The 16,893-nt window shown below is 43.0% G+C and overlaps 1 protein-coding gene across 1 annotated transcript in view; it reads left to right on the forward strand.

Moving 5' to 3' along the window:
• The window catches only part of GPR107 (G protein-coupled receptor 107), a 52,358-nt gene that overhangs the window by 22,247 nt on the left and 13,218 nt on the right, over positions 1-16,893 (forward strand). Inside the window, 5 exon segments of the mRNA XM_043530692.1 lie at positions 386-395; positions 770-888; positions 3,855-3,898; positions 14,733-14,779; positions 16,292-16,375. Of these exon segments, the coding sequence (XP_043386627.1) occupies positions 386-395; positions 770-888; positions 3,855-3,898; positions 14,733-14,779; positions 16,292-16,375 (304 nt within the window).

Here is a 16,893-nt window from a genome sequence, read left to right on the forward strand (position 1 = left end):
CATGAAAGCTTATGCCCAAATAAATGTGTTAGTCTTTAAGGTGCCACCGGACTCCTCGTTGTTTTTCTCAAAAGAGAAACCCTGTAAGGGCTAAAAATCTAAGCTAAGACAACATTGCACATGTAAACTGATGGTGTATGGTCTGCCTGTGTCTTCAGATAAATGGCTCCAATTTCTGCTCCTGCTATAGCTTTTTCCAAGCAGCAGCAACAGAGTGAAACTAACAAGATGCTGGTTGGTTTCACTGCAGCTGTATAGAACTCTGTGGGGAGCAGTAAAACTGATACATGTTAGGTGTTTTTTATTCTGTTCCTTTGGAAAAGTGAGGAGCAATAACAGAGGCCTAGGAGCTGTTTGCTATTTCTTATTCCTATTGGCCCTATAGATCAGCAAAAGTAAAGAGTAACAAGGATTCTATTTATTCTTATATATCAGCAGAAATTATGTTCAATCAATTACACCTGTGAAAATCCTTAGAAGGTGTCACTGAGCATATGATTTTTAGACAAAAGGGTGCAGTGGAGTTGCTGAGTGTAATTACAGGTGTTGATTCATGAGTGTCCGTGTGGGCTCTTTCTGTGAGGACAGGCTGAGTTTGCAGAGCTGGCAGCCAAAAAAAAACCCAACCAACCACAACTTTTCCCATGTAAAATGGGTGCACTCGATCTGGAGTCGCTGAGAGACGAAAGAGGAGCCCCATGATGCCACTTCTAGTCTTTTTGTAGAGTGGTCCTGTGAAGCAGTGTTAATATCTTGTTGTGTCCTGTAGGTCCTGGCAAATGTGGCATACATCATCGAAGAGGCAACAACTGACCATGGGCTGTGGAAACAAATTCTATTCCTGGTAGACCTACTGTGTTGTGGAGTGATCCTATTTCCAGTAGTATGGTGAGTCATGGTATACAATATGTGGCTTCTGGGGTCCTGATGGTTTAGGGCAGTGATTTTTTTTCCACCGATGGGTTTCAACCTACAGGGGGTCACACAAGGTAATTGGGGGGGGTAGGGGTGACGAGGTGTTGCTTTTACTATAAATTAAAGCCAAGAAAATCACTCCAAGGCCTTTCAGAAGTGCTGAAGTCATTAGATACAGAAGCAGTTTTTTGTTTTAGTAATCTAGGTTTGAAAGTCGGGCAATCAGAGGTTAAATCAGTGGTGCTGGCTATGTCCAGTGGAAGAGGCTATTTTCAGCCAGTCTCTGTGTATTTATTTACCTCACTTTACAAGGAATGATTCTATAAGGAACACTTCCCTGCCCTTCCTTCTACTCTACTTGGCAAGGAAATGTTGTTGGCTAAAAAAAAGCATTTAGCTTAATTATTTCTATCTTTGGTCCTTAAAAGAGGCATTTAGCCAGAATATTTGTCTGCTGAAGTCCATTTTAGTCTTAATCAGACAAGCTGCTGGGCTTAAATGAGGAGACAAAGGAGCTTCTGGCTCCTTTGATTAGTAAAAGAAGAATGGCTCCCATATTTTGATCCTTAGTCCTCTTGATGTTTTTTCTGTAACAGAGAAAGGAACATAAACCTCTTGTATAATGAACTTCACAAGCCCATCATTTTAAAAATGCACACCTCTTGTGCAGATATTCCATGCCATACTCTAGAAAACTGCTGGCTGCTCAGCTATGGAGTTAAGCTTCATCTCCAGCTTGGCTAGTTGTGTGGTTAAATTGGTTTGTTTTTGTGCAGTTCTAGTCCTTTCACAGAGGGCTATTTAAATTCTCAGTGACATTTCCCCTGACACTGTAGAATGTCCTCCAGGAACTCCTAAATTCTTCCCCATACCTTACCTCCCTCCTACCCCCCCCAAAAAATTAAACCAAACCAAACTTCAGGGTTTACGCTAACAATGTTGTAAATAAAATAATGTAAATAGTATGGGAGTGTTAACTTGCATGATAAAGCTAGTCTTGTTTTTCTATAGTAAACATGTATAAATACTTACTGTGACAATTCTTTCCAAGTCCCTAACATCAGAAACTGTTCTCATGGCTGCTCTCGTTTCACCAACTTCTTTTGGTGAAAGAGACAGAAATGTACTCCAGTGACTAACCTTGTGCCTGCAACTTCTTGGAAGCAAAATCTTAGGGCAAGTTTACACTACAAAATTAAGTTGACCTCAGTTATCTCGACTAACAGCCGCCACTGTAATTAACTACTCTTTGTGCTGGCAGTGTGTGTCCTTACCAGGAGTGCTTGCACCTATTTAACTGTCAGGGTGGAGCATTGTGGGACGGCTTCTGAAAGACAACCACAGTCGATGTAAGCAATGCTGTGTCTGCACTGACACCGCGTTGACCTAACTACATGGACTTAAGCACTACGCCTCTCACAGAGTTGGAGTGAGGCTATGTCTACACTAGCACTTTTGTCAGTATAACTTATGTCACTCAGGGGTGTGAAAAAAACATTGGAAGTGGTTTAATTATGTCGATGGGAAAGCTCTCTCCCGTCGGCGTAGAGCAGCTACTCGAGCGCTCTTACAGCGGTACAGCTGCATCAGTACAGCTGTGCTGCTGTAAGCTTGCTAGTGTAGACGTGGCCTTGTTAATTTGGTGCTGTGGGCAAGTTACATTGGTGGGAGCTGCATTTTAGTGTAGACGCTTACTGAGTTAGATCCACGTAAGCTACCTTACATCGACCTATCTCTGTAGTGTAGACCGGGGCTTACTTCCAGAAAGTTGTTGTTTCTAATGAGTTAACCCATTTTAATGAAGTATTCTGTGGTGTTTTATCACAAATGCGGTGTCCCTCTGTTGCCAAGATGTTGACATAAATTGGCATTGAAATCTTGGTTTGAAATCCAGATCCACCTCTGTGTGGATAGTTTCATTTAAACCAATAGGATGACTCATGTGAGCAAGAAACAAGTTGGGTGAGGTAGTATCTTTTATTGACCAACTTCTTTTGGTGAAAGAGACGAACTTTTGAGCTACACAGAGCTCTTCTTCAGGTCTGGGAAAAATACTCCAGTCACAGCAAAATGCAAGGTGGGACAGATTGCTGATGGGGGAAGTATTGTTTAGCATAAGTAGTTAGCACATATTGTCAGGGACCATACAAGGTAGAGTAGCTCATTAGCACCTCCCCTCTTTTTGTCCTATGACTGAGGGTTAGTGGGTTACAGATTATTGTAATAAGCCATAAATCTAGTGTCTCTGTTCAATTCATGATTTTTTTTAGTGTCTGCAGACTAATGAATTTAAGCTCCCAGGCTCACCTTTTGAAAATGTTTGTGCTGGTTTCCTTTGAGGATGAGGATTGATAAATCCGATAAAGAGTGATCACTTTGTGTAACTTGTTCACCCACAGGTGATAGGGTGTTTTTGTCTTTTATCATGTGAGCAGGTGAATAGGACTGGGTCCTTGAGATGCCATTCCTGCAGAGTGGCTTCCATTGCTGCATCATAACGCCTGCTTGGAGCCATAAGCGGAGATCACCCTCTTCAGTGAAAAGGGTTTAAAAGAGCAATAATATGCCAACCTCTTGGCATTACTTTGAGTAGTAGCAAAAGAGCTGTCTCCTACCAGTGGAGAATTATATTAAATGGACAATATCCCAGTGTCTGTCTCATCCCTGCCCCTTCCATGTAGCTTTCATGGGGTAATGCAGAACTTAGATGTCACTTTTCCAATTCAGCAGAGGGCACTCTGGTACAGGAAACCCTAAAATATCTGTCTTGAGGAGGTGGTGGTGAAGTGCATGCAGTGTAAAACCTGCTGTAGACACTTAACCAAGAAGATACTGTCCATACTACAAGGCTCGCTGGACTCTGACAGTGTTTATTTGTAGGGTTATAACTCAAAGTAATGAAGTGCTAACTTTATAACTAAACCTACGCCTTTTTTTAGGTCAATAAGACACTTCAGCGAGATCTCAGCCACAGGTGGGAAAGGCAAGTAATCACATTCATATTTTTATTTTATTTTTTCCTGCATCATGCTAAATGTTCTAAATTGCTCCTGCCCGGGTTTCCCTGGGTTTCCAAAGGCTTGAGGTTTTAAAGATCTTAAATTGAGAAATGTCTGTCCTTGAATAAGGATTGAGAGAAACTGCTAATCTTAAAAATAATAAAAGAAGACACATCTCTTTAGATGATACTGGGTGCCTGTTCACGCAGCAAAGGGGCAAACACCCTTCCCTGATGCAGTGTCTGGCTTTCCTGAGCTGTTCTGGTGTTCCTTCTCAATCAGTCCATCCCTAGCTAACATGCCTGCTGATCTGTCCCATTTAAGCTTAACACTGAATTCCTTTGGAACAGTGAATACTTTCAGATGTTCCTGTCACTTCTTCTCAATTCTTGAATCTGCTTTGCTAGAGGCAGTACTTCTGGTAGGATGAGTAGACAGCACAACTTCGCTATTCTAACTCATTCACCTTCTTGTAATATTTTCCTTTCATCTCTCCATCCTCGTGTTCTCTTAATCCTTGAACTTTATCCTTCTCACCATCTCGTGGCTTCCAGCATGGGATACTGGAATTACCTTTAATCTTGAATGCCAGGGACCTCTGTGATCTAGTGGACCAAGCATAGGGCTATTCATCCCAGCTTTGCAACTGTGTGATCTTCAGCAAGTGAATTAATCTGTCTGTTTCCTCATCTGTAAAATAGGGATAATATTACAAACATGGGTGCCGACTCCATGGGTACTCCAGGGCTGATGCTTAGCACCCACTGGCAGCCAAGGTCCCCCCGTCCCCTCCCCCCCGCGCCTCCTGTCTGCTGGCAGCCCCGCCAGTCAGCTCCTCCCCCTCCCTCCCAGTGCCTCCCGCCCACTGCAATCCGTTGTTTTGCGGAGAGCAGGAGGCTCTGGGAGGAAGGGGGAGGAGCAGGGATGGGGCATGCTATGGGGAAGAGGCGGGGTGAGGGCAGGGCCTGGGGGTAGAGGCGGGCTTGAGCCAGGGGTTGGGCAGGCCCAGAGGAAGCCGGTGCCTATGATTGCAAAGATGCGGTACAGTGCTTTGAGATTTAAGGATAAAAAACACCACAGAAGTGTTAAAATTACTACTCAAGAAATGGATCTAAGAGCTGCTACCGTAAATTATCTAACACAAGTATCACTATTAACGATTTATAATGGGACAACCTACCATGCTGCCCCAGAGGATAAGACATACTTAAAAATGAATTCAGTGTACTTTTCCCCCTTCTCTCTGAATCTGATTTGGTTTGCGTCCACCTTTTGTCTCAACGTATGCTTAGATTGTAAGATCCTTGGGTCGGGGTCACTTTGTGCATTTGAATGCACGCAGTGCTTATTCTTAGTTGTGGCCTCTAGGTGCTACTGCAATACAAATAACTGGGGGGCGGGGTGGGGTGTGTGTGCATGAGTGTGCCCAAGGTAGAATCACTGTTTGCTTTTAATGAGCTATGTGAATACATAGATGCTGACAATTCAGTAACTGGGGCCTGGCTGCAAGCAGTTGATGGGATGATCAAAGCCCTGGATTTGTGTGGCCTGAGGTAATGCTGGTGGACCCCGCCACAGCTTGCAGTTGAGTATTTTTCACAAGATGGTGCTATGGAGTTTGCTCAGTGTCCAAATGCACTGACTAAAACAAAGGTGAAACAGCTGACATCACGGGTGCTCAACGTGAGGAGCTTAAGAGTTGCCAACAGTAAAATGTGGGGCACAGAATCAAGATTCAAATAAAATCTGAACGCTGCTACCCATCTTTTTTCCAAGTACTTATTTGTATGACTCCAACCACTGTGTCACAGTGAGCAAAAGAATCCTGCAAACACAGGGATTCCTGTCATTGCAAAATCTCTGGATAATATTAGGAACTACTAAGGAAATGTTTTGCTTTTTGTTCTTTCTCTGCCACCCCTTTGTCTCCCCTGCTATAGTGTATCTCTCCCTCGATAGCCAAATGGCCAACCAGCTGCTGCTAATAAAAAAGAACAGCTAAAGAAATAGTGTGCCAGAAAAAAATATTGCTTAGTCTTAGTTCGTGGCAGGAGCAGCTGCCACTGTGATGTGGCCTCACTTGCCAGATCCAAATGTTTTTAATTAAAGGCAGAGTAATTATACTGCTGTTGATAGGATTCTTGGGCTCCAAATTAGAATCTCCAGTTAAGTAATTAACAGGAAAGTGGGGCCAGAGGCAGAATTTTGCTGATAGGTCCCACCCTGGGTAACTCTTTCAGAAGATGAAGGATAATTTGGTCTGCCTTATAATCAAAGTGAAATGAGTTTGTGCTTGTTTTGTACAGGTATATAGTTGGCTGAGATAATCAGGTGCCTTTTCATTTGTGATCACCATGTAGATGCTGTCCTGTGGAGGATGCTTATCTGTCATGGTACAGGAAAAATGTGACTGGCTTTTAAATGGCAAATGTTGATTGTAAATTCATTAGCATTTCTTTCATGAATTAAAAGTAGTGAAAGCTTCTAGATCCTTCCATCACGCAGCCTAGCTGCTGTGCTGCATACTCAGTGATTAGAATTGATTGAATTTTGCACAGGCAGACACAGTCCTGGTTGGAGTGCCTATTGCCTGCCAGGATTTAATGTCTGTTATTACCTCTGAAGCTGCTTCCCCTATTTCTCTCTCCACTACTTGGTAGGGCATCTGGGAATTCACACCATAAATTCAATAGCCATTTGCCCTGGCATTTGGTCCTTTTGGCAACCTTCCCACTGATGAAGAAGACTTAGCCTCTTTAAGGAAATATTTTAAAAATCTTGGTCACAGAGAAGCCTTCAGAACTACCAAACCTGGTAGCCCAGACACCCTGACTTAGTATCCTGGCAATTTTGTCTGACCCTTTTCCAGCCACAGCTCAATATGTTGATTAGGTAGTAACCCCAGGAGCCTGGCACAGTCATGACTGGAATAGAAAACGATGTAAAAGGCTGTCTGACAAATAATTCTATTTGCCACAGTCACCGCTGTGCTTAGAAGCCCAATGGGTTCACTTGCCCATAACTCTTTAAAAAGCCCACTAAATGCTGAGGTGATTGAGCTAATTAATGAGAATTTATTGCAGCCTGCATGAATCTCTGGAAGAAGTAATAACAATGGCCATGTGGCTTTTGTCGTATGCTCATTGTTGTCCCAGGACAGTTTAGATGGCTGGGCAGTGATGTTTGCTGGGGGTGGTTCAGATATAAAGTGTCTCCCATTGGGTGCATTATTCTGCCTTGTCTGATGTGCTCCTTCCACGCTCTTAAAGCAAAATGGCTGGCTTCTGCCCAGGTTACTAGTTGGCCTGCAGAGCAGTGGGATACAAACATCCATCTGGGCTAGGGTTGGTTTCTCTCTTCCTATCATTTGACAAATAACTCTAGTGCATTTTAGAGCTTTCTTGCCTCCGCTTCTTTAAATTTAAGTAAAAGCATCACTTCATCTCCTCTAGTCCGTTTCCCCCACCTGCACGACCTCCTCCAAACCCTTGCTTTCCAGATAGGAACTACTGGGCTGTCTTTTATTCTGCAGCTATTGAAGATTGCAAATGTCTCGTTTACAAATCTGAAGATGCGAGCATAGGAAAATCCGCAAAGGATTAAGGGGAGCGATCCTGACAGGTCTAGTGGAATCATTTATTTGGTTTGTGGATCACTTATCTGCAATCTCATTCTAGTCTCCATCCCTCACAACTAGAACTGTGAGGGGAGAGGAAGGAGATAGCAATACAGTTTTGTAGATTACCTACCCTTCCTACATTGTGACTGTCATCTAAATTCTCTGTTTATACTGTAGGGTGACAGGGCTTAAAGCCCTCTCTGTCTTTCCAGGGGGAGAAGAAAATACAGCTGCAGTCTTTGTTCTGCCCCTCTCCTGTGTATGTGAGGAGGGATCTGGAACTTGGTGCAGTCTGGTCACGAACGGTTAGCAATGTTGCGGAAGCACTGCAGCATGCCATAGTTGGCAGCAGTATTAGAGGAAATATGTTGCAGCTAATAGCTGCCGGGCACTGTTCCCTTTCTGCTGTGCAGTGGGCAATAAGTTTCCACACACTTGCCCACCCCCGCCCCATGGAAAAAAAACTAGATCACCCTCCACATTCAGACTCTACTCCTGTTGCCGCAATACATAGAAACACTGCAAACCGATGGGCCCGATCCTGCAAGCTGCTGAATGCCCTCTACTCCTAACAAATTCGGTGGGTGTTGGGAGCTTTGCAAAATCCCTAAGACACCTCTGCAGGTCTTTGTAAAAAAGAAACCACACTCGTGGATGTACACTAACATCTAAAATCTTGAGAAGAAACAGCCTGGCGCTAATAAAGCATCTAGACCGTAACTGTTATCGGCACTGGAGGATATGAGTTAACATTAATAAGGGGAGTAGGGCTGTATTGATCCACTGTGGTCTCCAATACTGCAAATACAGGTGTCAAATACCAGTCTAGGCTGTAGTTTGTATGACTACCTTATGTTCGAGATGATAAAATTGTTTATCCTATACTTTGGGCTTGCTTTCTCATGAGTGTGCACCTCTTAGATTAGGTGTTTGGGATAAAAGCTCCTTTTGTTGTTGTTTTCCCTTAGCAGAGGTTAAGGGAATTAATCTATGATCTGTCTGTTGCTTATGCTTGGTGCCAGAGACAATTGTAATACTCATTTCCAATCTACTTGTTGAATTGATTTCCTTTCTGGCATAGGAATGTACTGTATCTTCAGTGACTATTGGCTCCTGCTTTCCTGAGTTATTCTTTGATTAGACCAGGGGTGGCCAGCTTGAACCCGAGAAGGAGCCAGAATTTACCAGAGTGCGTTGCCAAAGAGTCACAGTAGTACACCCCCCTCCCAGCGCCTCCCACCTACCGTCAGCACCTCCCCTTCCCTCCCAATCAGCTGTTTCGTGGTGTGCAGGAAGCTGGGGCGGGGGAGGAGCTAGGGCACTGCAGGCTCAGGGGAGGGGACAGGAAGGGGTGGAGTGGGGGTAGGGCCTGTGGCAGAGCCAGGGGTTGAGCAGTGAGAACCCCCCGGCACATTGGAAAGTTGGTGCCTGTAGCTCCAGCCCTGGAGTTGGTGCCTATACAAGGAGCCGCATATTAACTTCTGAAGAGCCGCATGTGGCTCCGGAGCAAATGTGTGTTCATTCTTGAAAATGGAAAATAGTTCAGGAAACTTCCAGTGTATTCTTTGGTATTGGCACGGGGAATTAAATGTCTCTAATGTATCAGGACTGGCACAGCAGGCATTGCTTTCTAGTAGTGTTCTTTAGCTGCCTTACTACTGTATGCGGTGTTGTTGTAGCCGTGTTGGTCCCAGGATATTAGAGAGGCCAGTGGGTGAAGTAATATCTCTTTATTCCCAGGCCTGAAGAAGAGCTCTGTGTAAGCTCAAAAGCTTCTCTCTCTCTCTCTCTCCTCTCACCAGCAGAAGTGGTCCAATAAAAGATATTACCTCACCCATGTTGCCTTATACTGTTAATTCTAGGTGCTTTATGGCTTGTCCTTGCCTATTGTATAGTTGTCTGGAGTTGATCTGCTTGTACCCTAAGTTCTTCTATTGCTATTACATAAATATTCTGAAAAGGTCAGACTGATTCATCAAAAAACTATTGTCTACCAACTTGCTTGTCTGTGATGGACAGTCTGACCTTTTTCCGTCTTGTAGCCTGTTACAGCATTTGAAATTAGCATAGTAGGCACTCAGAATGAGACAGAGCTTTGTGTTGTCAGTTTTGATCAATGCAGCTCAGAATATATATAGCAGGTGCGAGCTGTAAAATGGAAAGGAGATGGAGAGGGAAACTTAGAGGCAAGATGTGCAAGGGATTTGTACAGAGCCATGAGACACAACTTAGTCAGCATTCGTTGTCTTGCTGTTAAATTTTAGAATCTCTACTCTTGTTCTCACAGTCACACGGCTTGCTCAATGGTAGGTTCATTAGAATGCTCTGGGGATCGGAAGTTGAGACCCTAATTGGGGTTTGAAGTGTAGAAGTGTCCTTTATTTAGTGTTCATCCTCCATGGAACTTGAAGCCAGTGCTGCTCTGAGAATCCATACAGATGGCACAAAGAGTGTCCTTGATTAGTCTCTCTACTCCAGAAGCCAAGTGAGTTGTATTTGTGAAACATCCAATCTCAGACCTACTAACAGGGATTCAAATGTGGATCTTGCCTGCTGACTTCTTGATTGCTGTAGCCATGTGGAGGCAGTCAGTAGACTCAAAGACTAGGACTTGATGGTTTTCCACAAAGGTGGCTTTTTCTTGAGCTCCGTGGCTCTGGTTTTCTATAGCTCAGTTGTTGACAAGTCAGGTACTTTTTTGTTAAAGAAAAAACATGTTGGATGTTTATTAATGGGAAAGATGCAGAAAGCGCTAGCTCTTCCTAAATCAAGGCCACTCATAGCTTGCTTACAATTTTATGAACCATCCATCCATACACCCACATTTGCTCCCTGGAAACTTTCTATTTAACAAATTAGATGAGTGTTGGTGAATCTTGAGTGTCATGCGGACTAGAAGAGTGTAACTACAATCTGCTTAGGCTGAGGAGTTCTTGGTCACTAGATTTTGATACTAGTCTGTCACTTTAAATCCAATTGACATGGTCTTAGCTGTGCTCAGAGTAGTGGGAACTTAGAACACAGCTCTGCGTCCAGGGAGATGGCCAAAGGTGACACATTTGACTTGGAGGCCTTTCCCATTAAAAGGTACACTTCTTGTCACAGCTGTGACAACATTGCCGCCCTAATGATTCTGCATTGCTTCCCTGTTAAGACACAGACTTTGTCAGATGCATAATGCTGGACAGTGCACTCTGGAAGACGTTACATAATGTGTGTGTCGGGCTAGTAGATCCCAATCTCCCTAGATGTGTCTGCCTCTTATGGTTAATGGTTTGTGGGCAGTCACAGTGTGTGCACAGACTTATATGCACCATGACACACTTGTACATTTGACAGGGGTAAAAGGAGAGATCATAGGGAACCACTAGCATTAGTTCTGTGTATTTTTGGTGCAGGGAGAGAACATGGTTTTGAGCATGTATTGGGGAGCTCTCCTTCCTATATATAAAAATCATAAATCCACACCACCTGCAACACAGCACTGGTGTGCCCTGCATATCAGGTTGCTTTATGTCTGTTTCTTGATTCATCTCTCTTGCACTGTAATCTGGAAACTCTTTGCTATTAATAGGGAAGGCCTTAGAAATGTGGGTTTAACATTGGATGCTTCAGCTTAGACAACACTCTTACCCAACTCCAGCCACCTTCATGATGATATACATAGACTACAGTAGGTAGGTTGGTTCATCTGAGGAAGTGAATTTGTGTTGTTGTAGGTTGCAATCTCCTTTTTTAAGAGGAATTCTTCCTGTATTTTCATTTGATGGTGGCCATCTTGCTGACAATGATAGGTGTCATCATTTATGACCTTATTGGTGAAGGGGAATGAATACTCACGGAGAGCAGTGTATCAGCAGAACTTACCTGTCAGAAACTTAAAACCACTGAGTTCTAGACTTAGAGCTATGTAAATAACTTGGTTGGAATCTCTGATATTAAAGGTTGCTTACAGGAGATGTCACAAATGTCACTTCAGGTTGATTTAAGGATGCCACGTCTGGTTAAACTTAAAATCCAGTTAAGTTTAGCCATTGCAAAAAGCGTTTCTTGCCATGTAAACCTTTAAGATGCTGTCTGAACTGACCGAGTGTAGCTTTCTTGGTAGACACTAAACACATCTTCTGTAAACTGGACAGATTTGCCCTCTTCTTTGAAACCTGCATGGAGTCCTGACCGGCAACCTACATTATTCATTTGCTTTGAAAGCAAATTATATCTGTGTACGCTGCCAATGTATGTTATAGCGCTTGGGACCCTTTGCCATTCTCGAGGTCCCTAAAGCACCAGGAGCCCACGTGCATCATTCCTGCACCGCCAGTAAGAGCCTGAATCTCAAACCAAGTTTGACAGTTGCTCCATCTGTTGCTGATTTCCATTCCGATTCACATCAGTACGTGCTGCATTCAGTCAGAACCTATATAACTTTTCCAATCAACAAACCGTTTAGCTCCAGGGCATTAGCTTATACAGTTTGTGACTAAAATGCAGAGATCTATCATGAGTGTTCTGTGGCTGCTTATTGCTACAAATACCACTCTTAAATTATGGCTGGAGCATGACTGATTGGTACAGGAAAAAGCTTCACTACTGTAATTTTTTTACCCCTCTTGCCTGACATGGTGAACCCTGAAGCATTTCTCAGAGAAACCCAGATTAAACATTCTAAGACTTTGCCATTTTACATTGCACGCATCCTGAACTGGCGGAGCTGGGCTCAGTGACTTCAGCTGACACCATGGATAAAGTGTTGTGATGTGCTTTTGATCCATCTAGCTTCACAGGGTTTGTGGTGTCTTGCTATGCAGAGTACCAGCGCATATCCCTAAGTTAGTAAAAATCCTCCTTCGTATACCCCATCTTGTCTGAATGGACCCAGTGGTGATCAGTCACTGGTACATATGACCGCTTTCAGAGTAGCAGCTGTGTTAGTCTGTATCCGCAAAAAGAAAAGGAGTACTTGTGGCACCTTAGAGACTAACAAATTTATTTGAGCATAAGCTTTTGTGAGCTACAGCTCACTTTATCGGATGTATGCAGTATTTTCTACTGCATGCATCCAATGAATTGAGCTGTAGCTCACAAAAGCTTATGCTCAGATAAATTTGTTCGTCTCATATGTACCATAGAGACTCTTTTGATGTTGCTGGTTGGAGTTGGGGAGAAAAGAGAAGATGTGAGGGACTAGGTTTGCCATGTGTTCATGGCACATGAGAAATCTTAACATGCGCCAGCATGAGCAGACCATCTTGCCCCTGGGGCTTATAGGAATGCAGTGGAGACAACACAATCTACCCTTAAGGAGTGGGAAAAGTGCAGCCATAACAGGTGTGGGAGACTGAAACAAAAGTAATCAGGAACTGGTGCAGATGTGCTAGCTGTCTCATGACAGCAGTCTAACAATCTGGTAGACAGGGAATTTGGAGGGAAGGGGGAGGAAGGAGGATTTGGGATATCTAGCTAAAACTTGTTACATTAAAAGTTTCTGGCTTCTAGATTCATGCTGTTTCTGAGTTCTAATCCTAGCTCTGATCCAGACATTTTTTGTGGCATTGGGCACACCTCTCTGCTTCAATTTTTTGTCCATAAAATGGCAATATTAATTTACTGATCTGCCTGCTGTTGGAGGATTAAAATGTTTGAAATGCTATAAGGTCTAGGTAATGTGTAAAGCAACAGCTTTAGAAATGGAGATTTCTTTTCTAACAACAAAAAATGTGCTTTTGGTCAGTGGAGAAAACAAACCTGCATCTTTTGGCAAATCAAGAGGCTCCTCATATTTGAAGAAGAGACTCATTGCTCTGTACAGGCTGAAAGAACAGAAAAGAGAATACATGTTAAACTGCAAAACTGTGCTGTTTTGCTGTACAGAATGCCAAGGGAGTGCCTTTGCAGTGGAGTAGGGATGTAGATGATAGCCAGCTGCAATGTCGTAAAACATGACCCTTGGGCCATGAAGTACACTCTGCCCTTTCTGGGGGAAAAATGTTTGTGGTCCAGTGAACGGATCAATCACTTGTATTATGTCTTAAAGGATTTTGTCTCCTTTAGGAAAATTATTTGATCAAGCAAAAATTCCTGGAATCTGGAGTGCTCCGTATTAATTGTCAGCCCTCTCCTTTTCCTGTTCTCTGCCACTTTTTTCAACAACCACAGTAATGTGTGAGTGCTACTGCATGAACTGGAGAATGATTCTACTCTGTAGACTTGTGTGAGCTGGGAGGGAGGCAGGTTGCCCTCTGCAGCCGTCCATATTTCATACAAAGGAGACTCAGGTTGTTTCCCTGACTCTGCTGACCTTGGACAGATGCGTCTCTCTGAGAAGTGAGCATGAGGTGGGGTCAGTTCTTAGATTGGTTACGTTCAAGGCACGCCTAACCTGATTTTGAAAGCTGCATCAATAAGATGTTCAAAAGATGTAATAGACCTTGCGGGTTCAGCTGGTGAGACAACTTCACCCCATGGGAGTTGGCCTATGACCAGAGTGGTCTAAACCAAGTACTAAATGGCACTGCCCTTAGTATTTCACCCTACAGGACACCTGCCTAACAATAATGGGACCCACAATAATGAAGACAAGTTTAGATCATGGATTGTAAACCCTCTGATAAAGTTCCTGCTGTCTTTCAGCTTATCCCAAGCTATTTCCTCTCGCTATAAATGTGTATTTCCCCACTACAGTACTCTCTCATTCCTCACCCCTCTGAGTGATTTTTTCCTTTTCTCTGTTGCTTGCTAAGGACACCCAGGAGCGTAAGCATTGCTTGCCATTTATTGTCACTGAACTGCTTCCATGAGATCCAGACTTTGCTCTGCTCTGAAAACCACTACACATTGTCTCTTGTTTAGTAGTGGCCAGCTCCATTTAAAAGCCTAATCAGATCCTCCAGAAAATGTGGCAGAAAATCTGGTTTATAATTGACACTGTTAACCTGTCCAGGGTCTGCATTTTTTTAAAATGCTCAGCTCTCCCTTGAGGGCTTGTCTACCTGGGGAAATGTACTGCTGTAATTACACTGATGGAATACCCTGTGTAGATACTTATTTCAGAACAAGTGGCTTTTTCTGGTTTAGCTTATGTTACTGTGCATAATTATACTGGTATATTTCCCTGTGTAGACAAGCCCTGAGAGGCCTGTTATTTAGGTGGCTAGTATTAACATGTTTCCTAATGGCCTTCTGTGTTCTTTCCACATCAGCTATTATCCTAGCAAAGCTGAAGCTGTTCAGACATTACTACTTTATGGTGAGTAAGAAACTAATATATATATGTATGTCTGTGAGCAGGGCTTGAAGTGAGTAAAAATGGGTCAGAAAGCCATTCTGGACCTACTTCGGTGGATTATTATTTAGATTATTTCAAGAACATCTAGAGGCTCCAAACGAAATGGAGGACATATTGTGCTAGTTATTGTAGAGAGACAGTAAGAATGGTCCCTGTCCTGAAGAAATCAGTTTATTGAAATTCTTTGCTTTCAAAAAAATTCATATTTTCACCTGTCTTCCTAAAACTGCACAAAGTTCTGAACCAATAGCTATAAGAGGTGTGACTCACCTACAGAATGTTGTTGTTGAAGCTTGAGGACAACTTATATATTTGCACTAAGGGCTGATCTACACCTTAAAATGTAGACAGACATAACAACGTTGCATAGCACTGTACCTAACCACCCCTGTAGATGAAACTAGGTCCCCAGAAGAATGCTGGTTGATCAAGCTACCTCCACTTGGGTAGGCGAATTACCTTCAGTGACAGGAAAAACCCCTTCTATAGCTGTAGGAAACATCTACGCTATGGGCACCACGGCAGCATAGCTGCGGCGCCTGTAGTGTAGACATGGCCTAAATTTTGTTGCTGATTATTTGAATGGAAATAGCCTCCTAATGTTCTTAACCAGATGTCTGAATAGCCATAGAAGTCAGAGATGGAAAAGACCCCTTAGGCCACTGTATCCACTTCCTGGTGCCATGCAGAACTATTCTCTACAGTCTCTTTCACCAGGGTGGTGTTCAGTCTAATTTGTAATGTCCTTAGCAGTAGGGTTGGGAAAGAGTGTGTAAGTACCTTAGGGTAAAGGCAAGTTCAGAACAGTCAGATACTTTCAGGTTCATGGTGATGCCATGCTCTGGCACCTTGGCAGGCTGTTAAAACTCTCCTCTCACTTTTTCAGCTGAAAAATAACTTGCCTTCTTTCCCTAGTGGCGGTATCCCCCTGGCTGTCTTTAAATTGGATCTGACTATTTGTAATATTTACTAACTTTCCTCCGGAGACAGACTGTGCTTTGCTGACTGAACTGTTGGGCTTAGAACAACATAGTATAAACATACTAAACATTGAGCTTGGGGCCAAATTGTGCCTTGGGATGCATGCATGCAGTTCCTGCTGAAGTCAACGGAAGCTGCGCGCACACATCCCAAAAGAGAACTGACCTCTAAGTAGTACTCACTTGCCTGCTTTCAAACATTTTTCATAACCCATAGGGGTAATAGACAATGCTCTTGATTTTGATACTCTATGGAAACTCTTGTATGTTCCCACTGAAATGTTAGGGACTCTATTTTATATGTTAGTAATAGGTTGAGTCATTTAGATTTCAAGTCACAGAATTGTTGTGTGTTAAATAGTGTCATAACCCTAATGAGACATATTTCCCAGATAACTCTTTGCTTGAAATATTTCTCCATGAAATAAGAGGTTATAAAAAGATGATGCCATCATTCCCACTCTTGCTCTTGTCCCCTCTCCTCCTTCCATAGATAGTATGTTATGTTTACTTCACACTGGTCATTCCAATTCTCATCAAGTTTGCTGTTCCATTCCAGTGAAATTGGCTCTACCAGGTATCTTACTGCCAAGGGAAAATTTTATACACTCTCTGAATCTCTCTTTCACATTCATTTTTAACTGTAAGTAAATAAAAAATCAGAGGTGCTTTTCCACATTGTAGTATAACTTCTCAAAGCCTGCTGCTGAGGTCTGATTTCTGCCAGTCTTGAGCACTGGTTACTCCTAAGGGCGTGGGGGAAGGGAAGAGGCTGGAGTTTTTAAGTTTCATGCTTGTCCTGCGAGGCTGCTGGATTACACATGAGACGTCTGACAGTAACTGTATTATTGAATTTTTGTTTTTCAATTTTTAAAATGTCTGAAGGAAATTAATCAGGCGTGTACAAAGGGAAAAAAGTTAGGCCCTGGATTGCCCTGTGGTAATTGAGACCCCAGGGAGCCAGTCAAATGAGCTTTCACGTCTCCATCTACAGTTTTTATTTGCTTAGTGACTTTAAAATGCATGGTTTCTTAAAGTATAATCCAAGCCACCATGCAGGGATCTTTGGAATACATTAACTGTTGGTGGTGCCAA

This window comes from Chelonia mydas, chromosome 16 (genome assembly GCF_015237465.2).
Source record: "Chelonia mydas isolate rCheMyd1 chromosome 16, rCheMyd1.pri.v2, whole genome shotgun sequence".
NCBI lineage: Eukaryota > Metazoa > Chordata > Testudines > Cheloniidae > Chelonia > Chelonia mydas.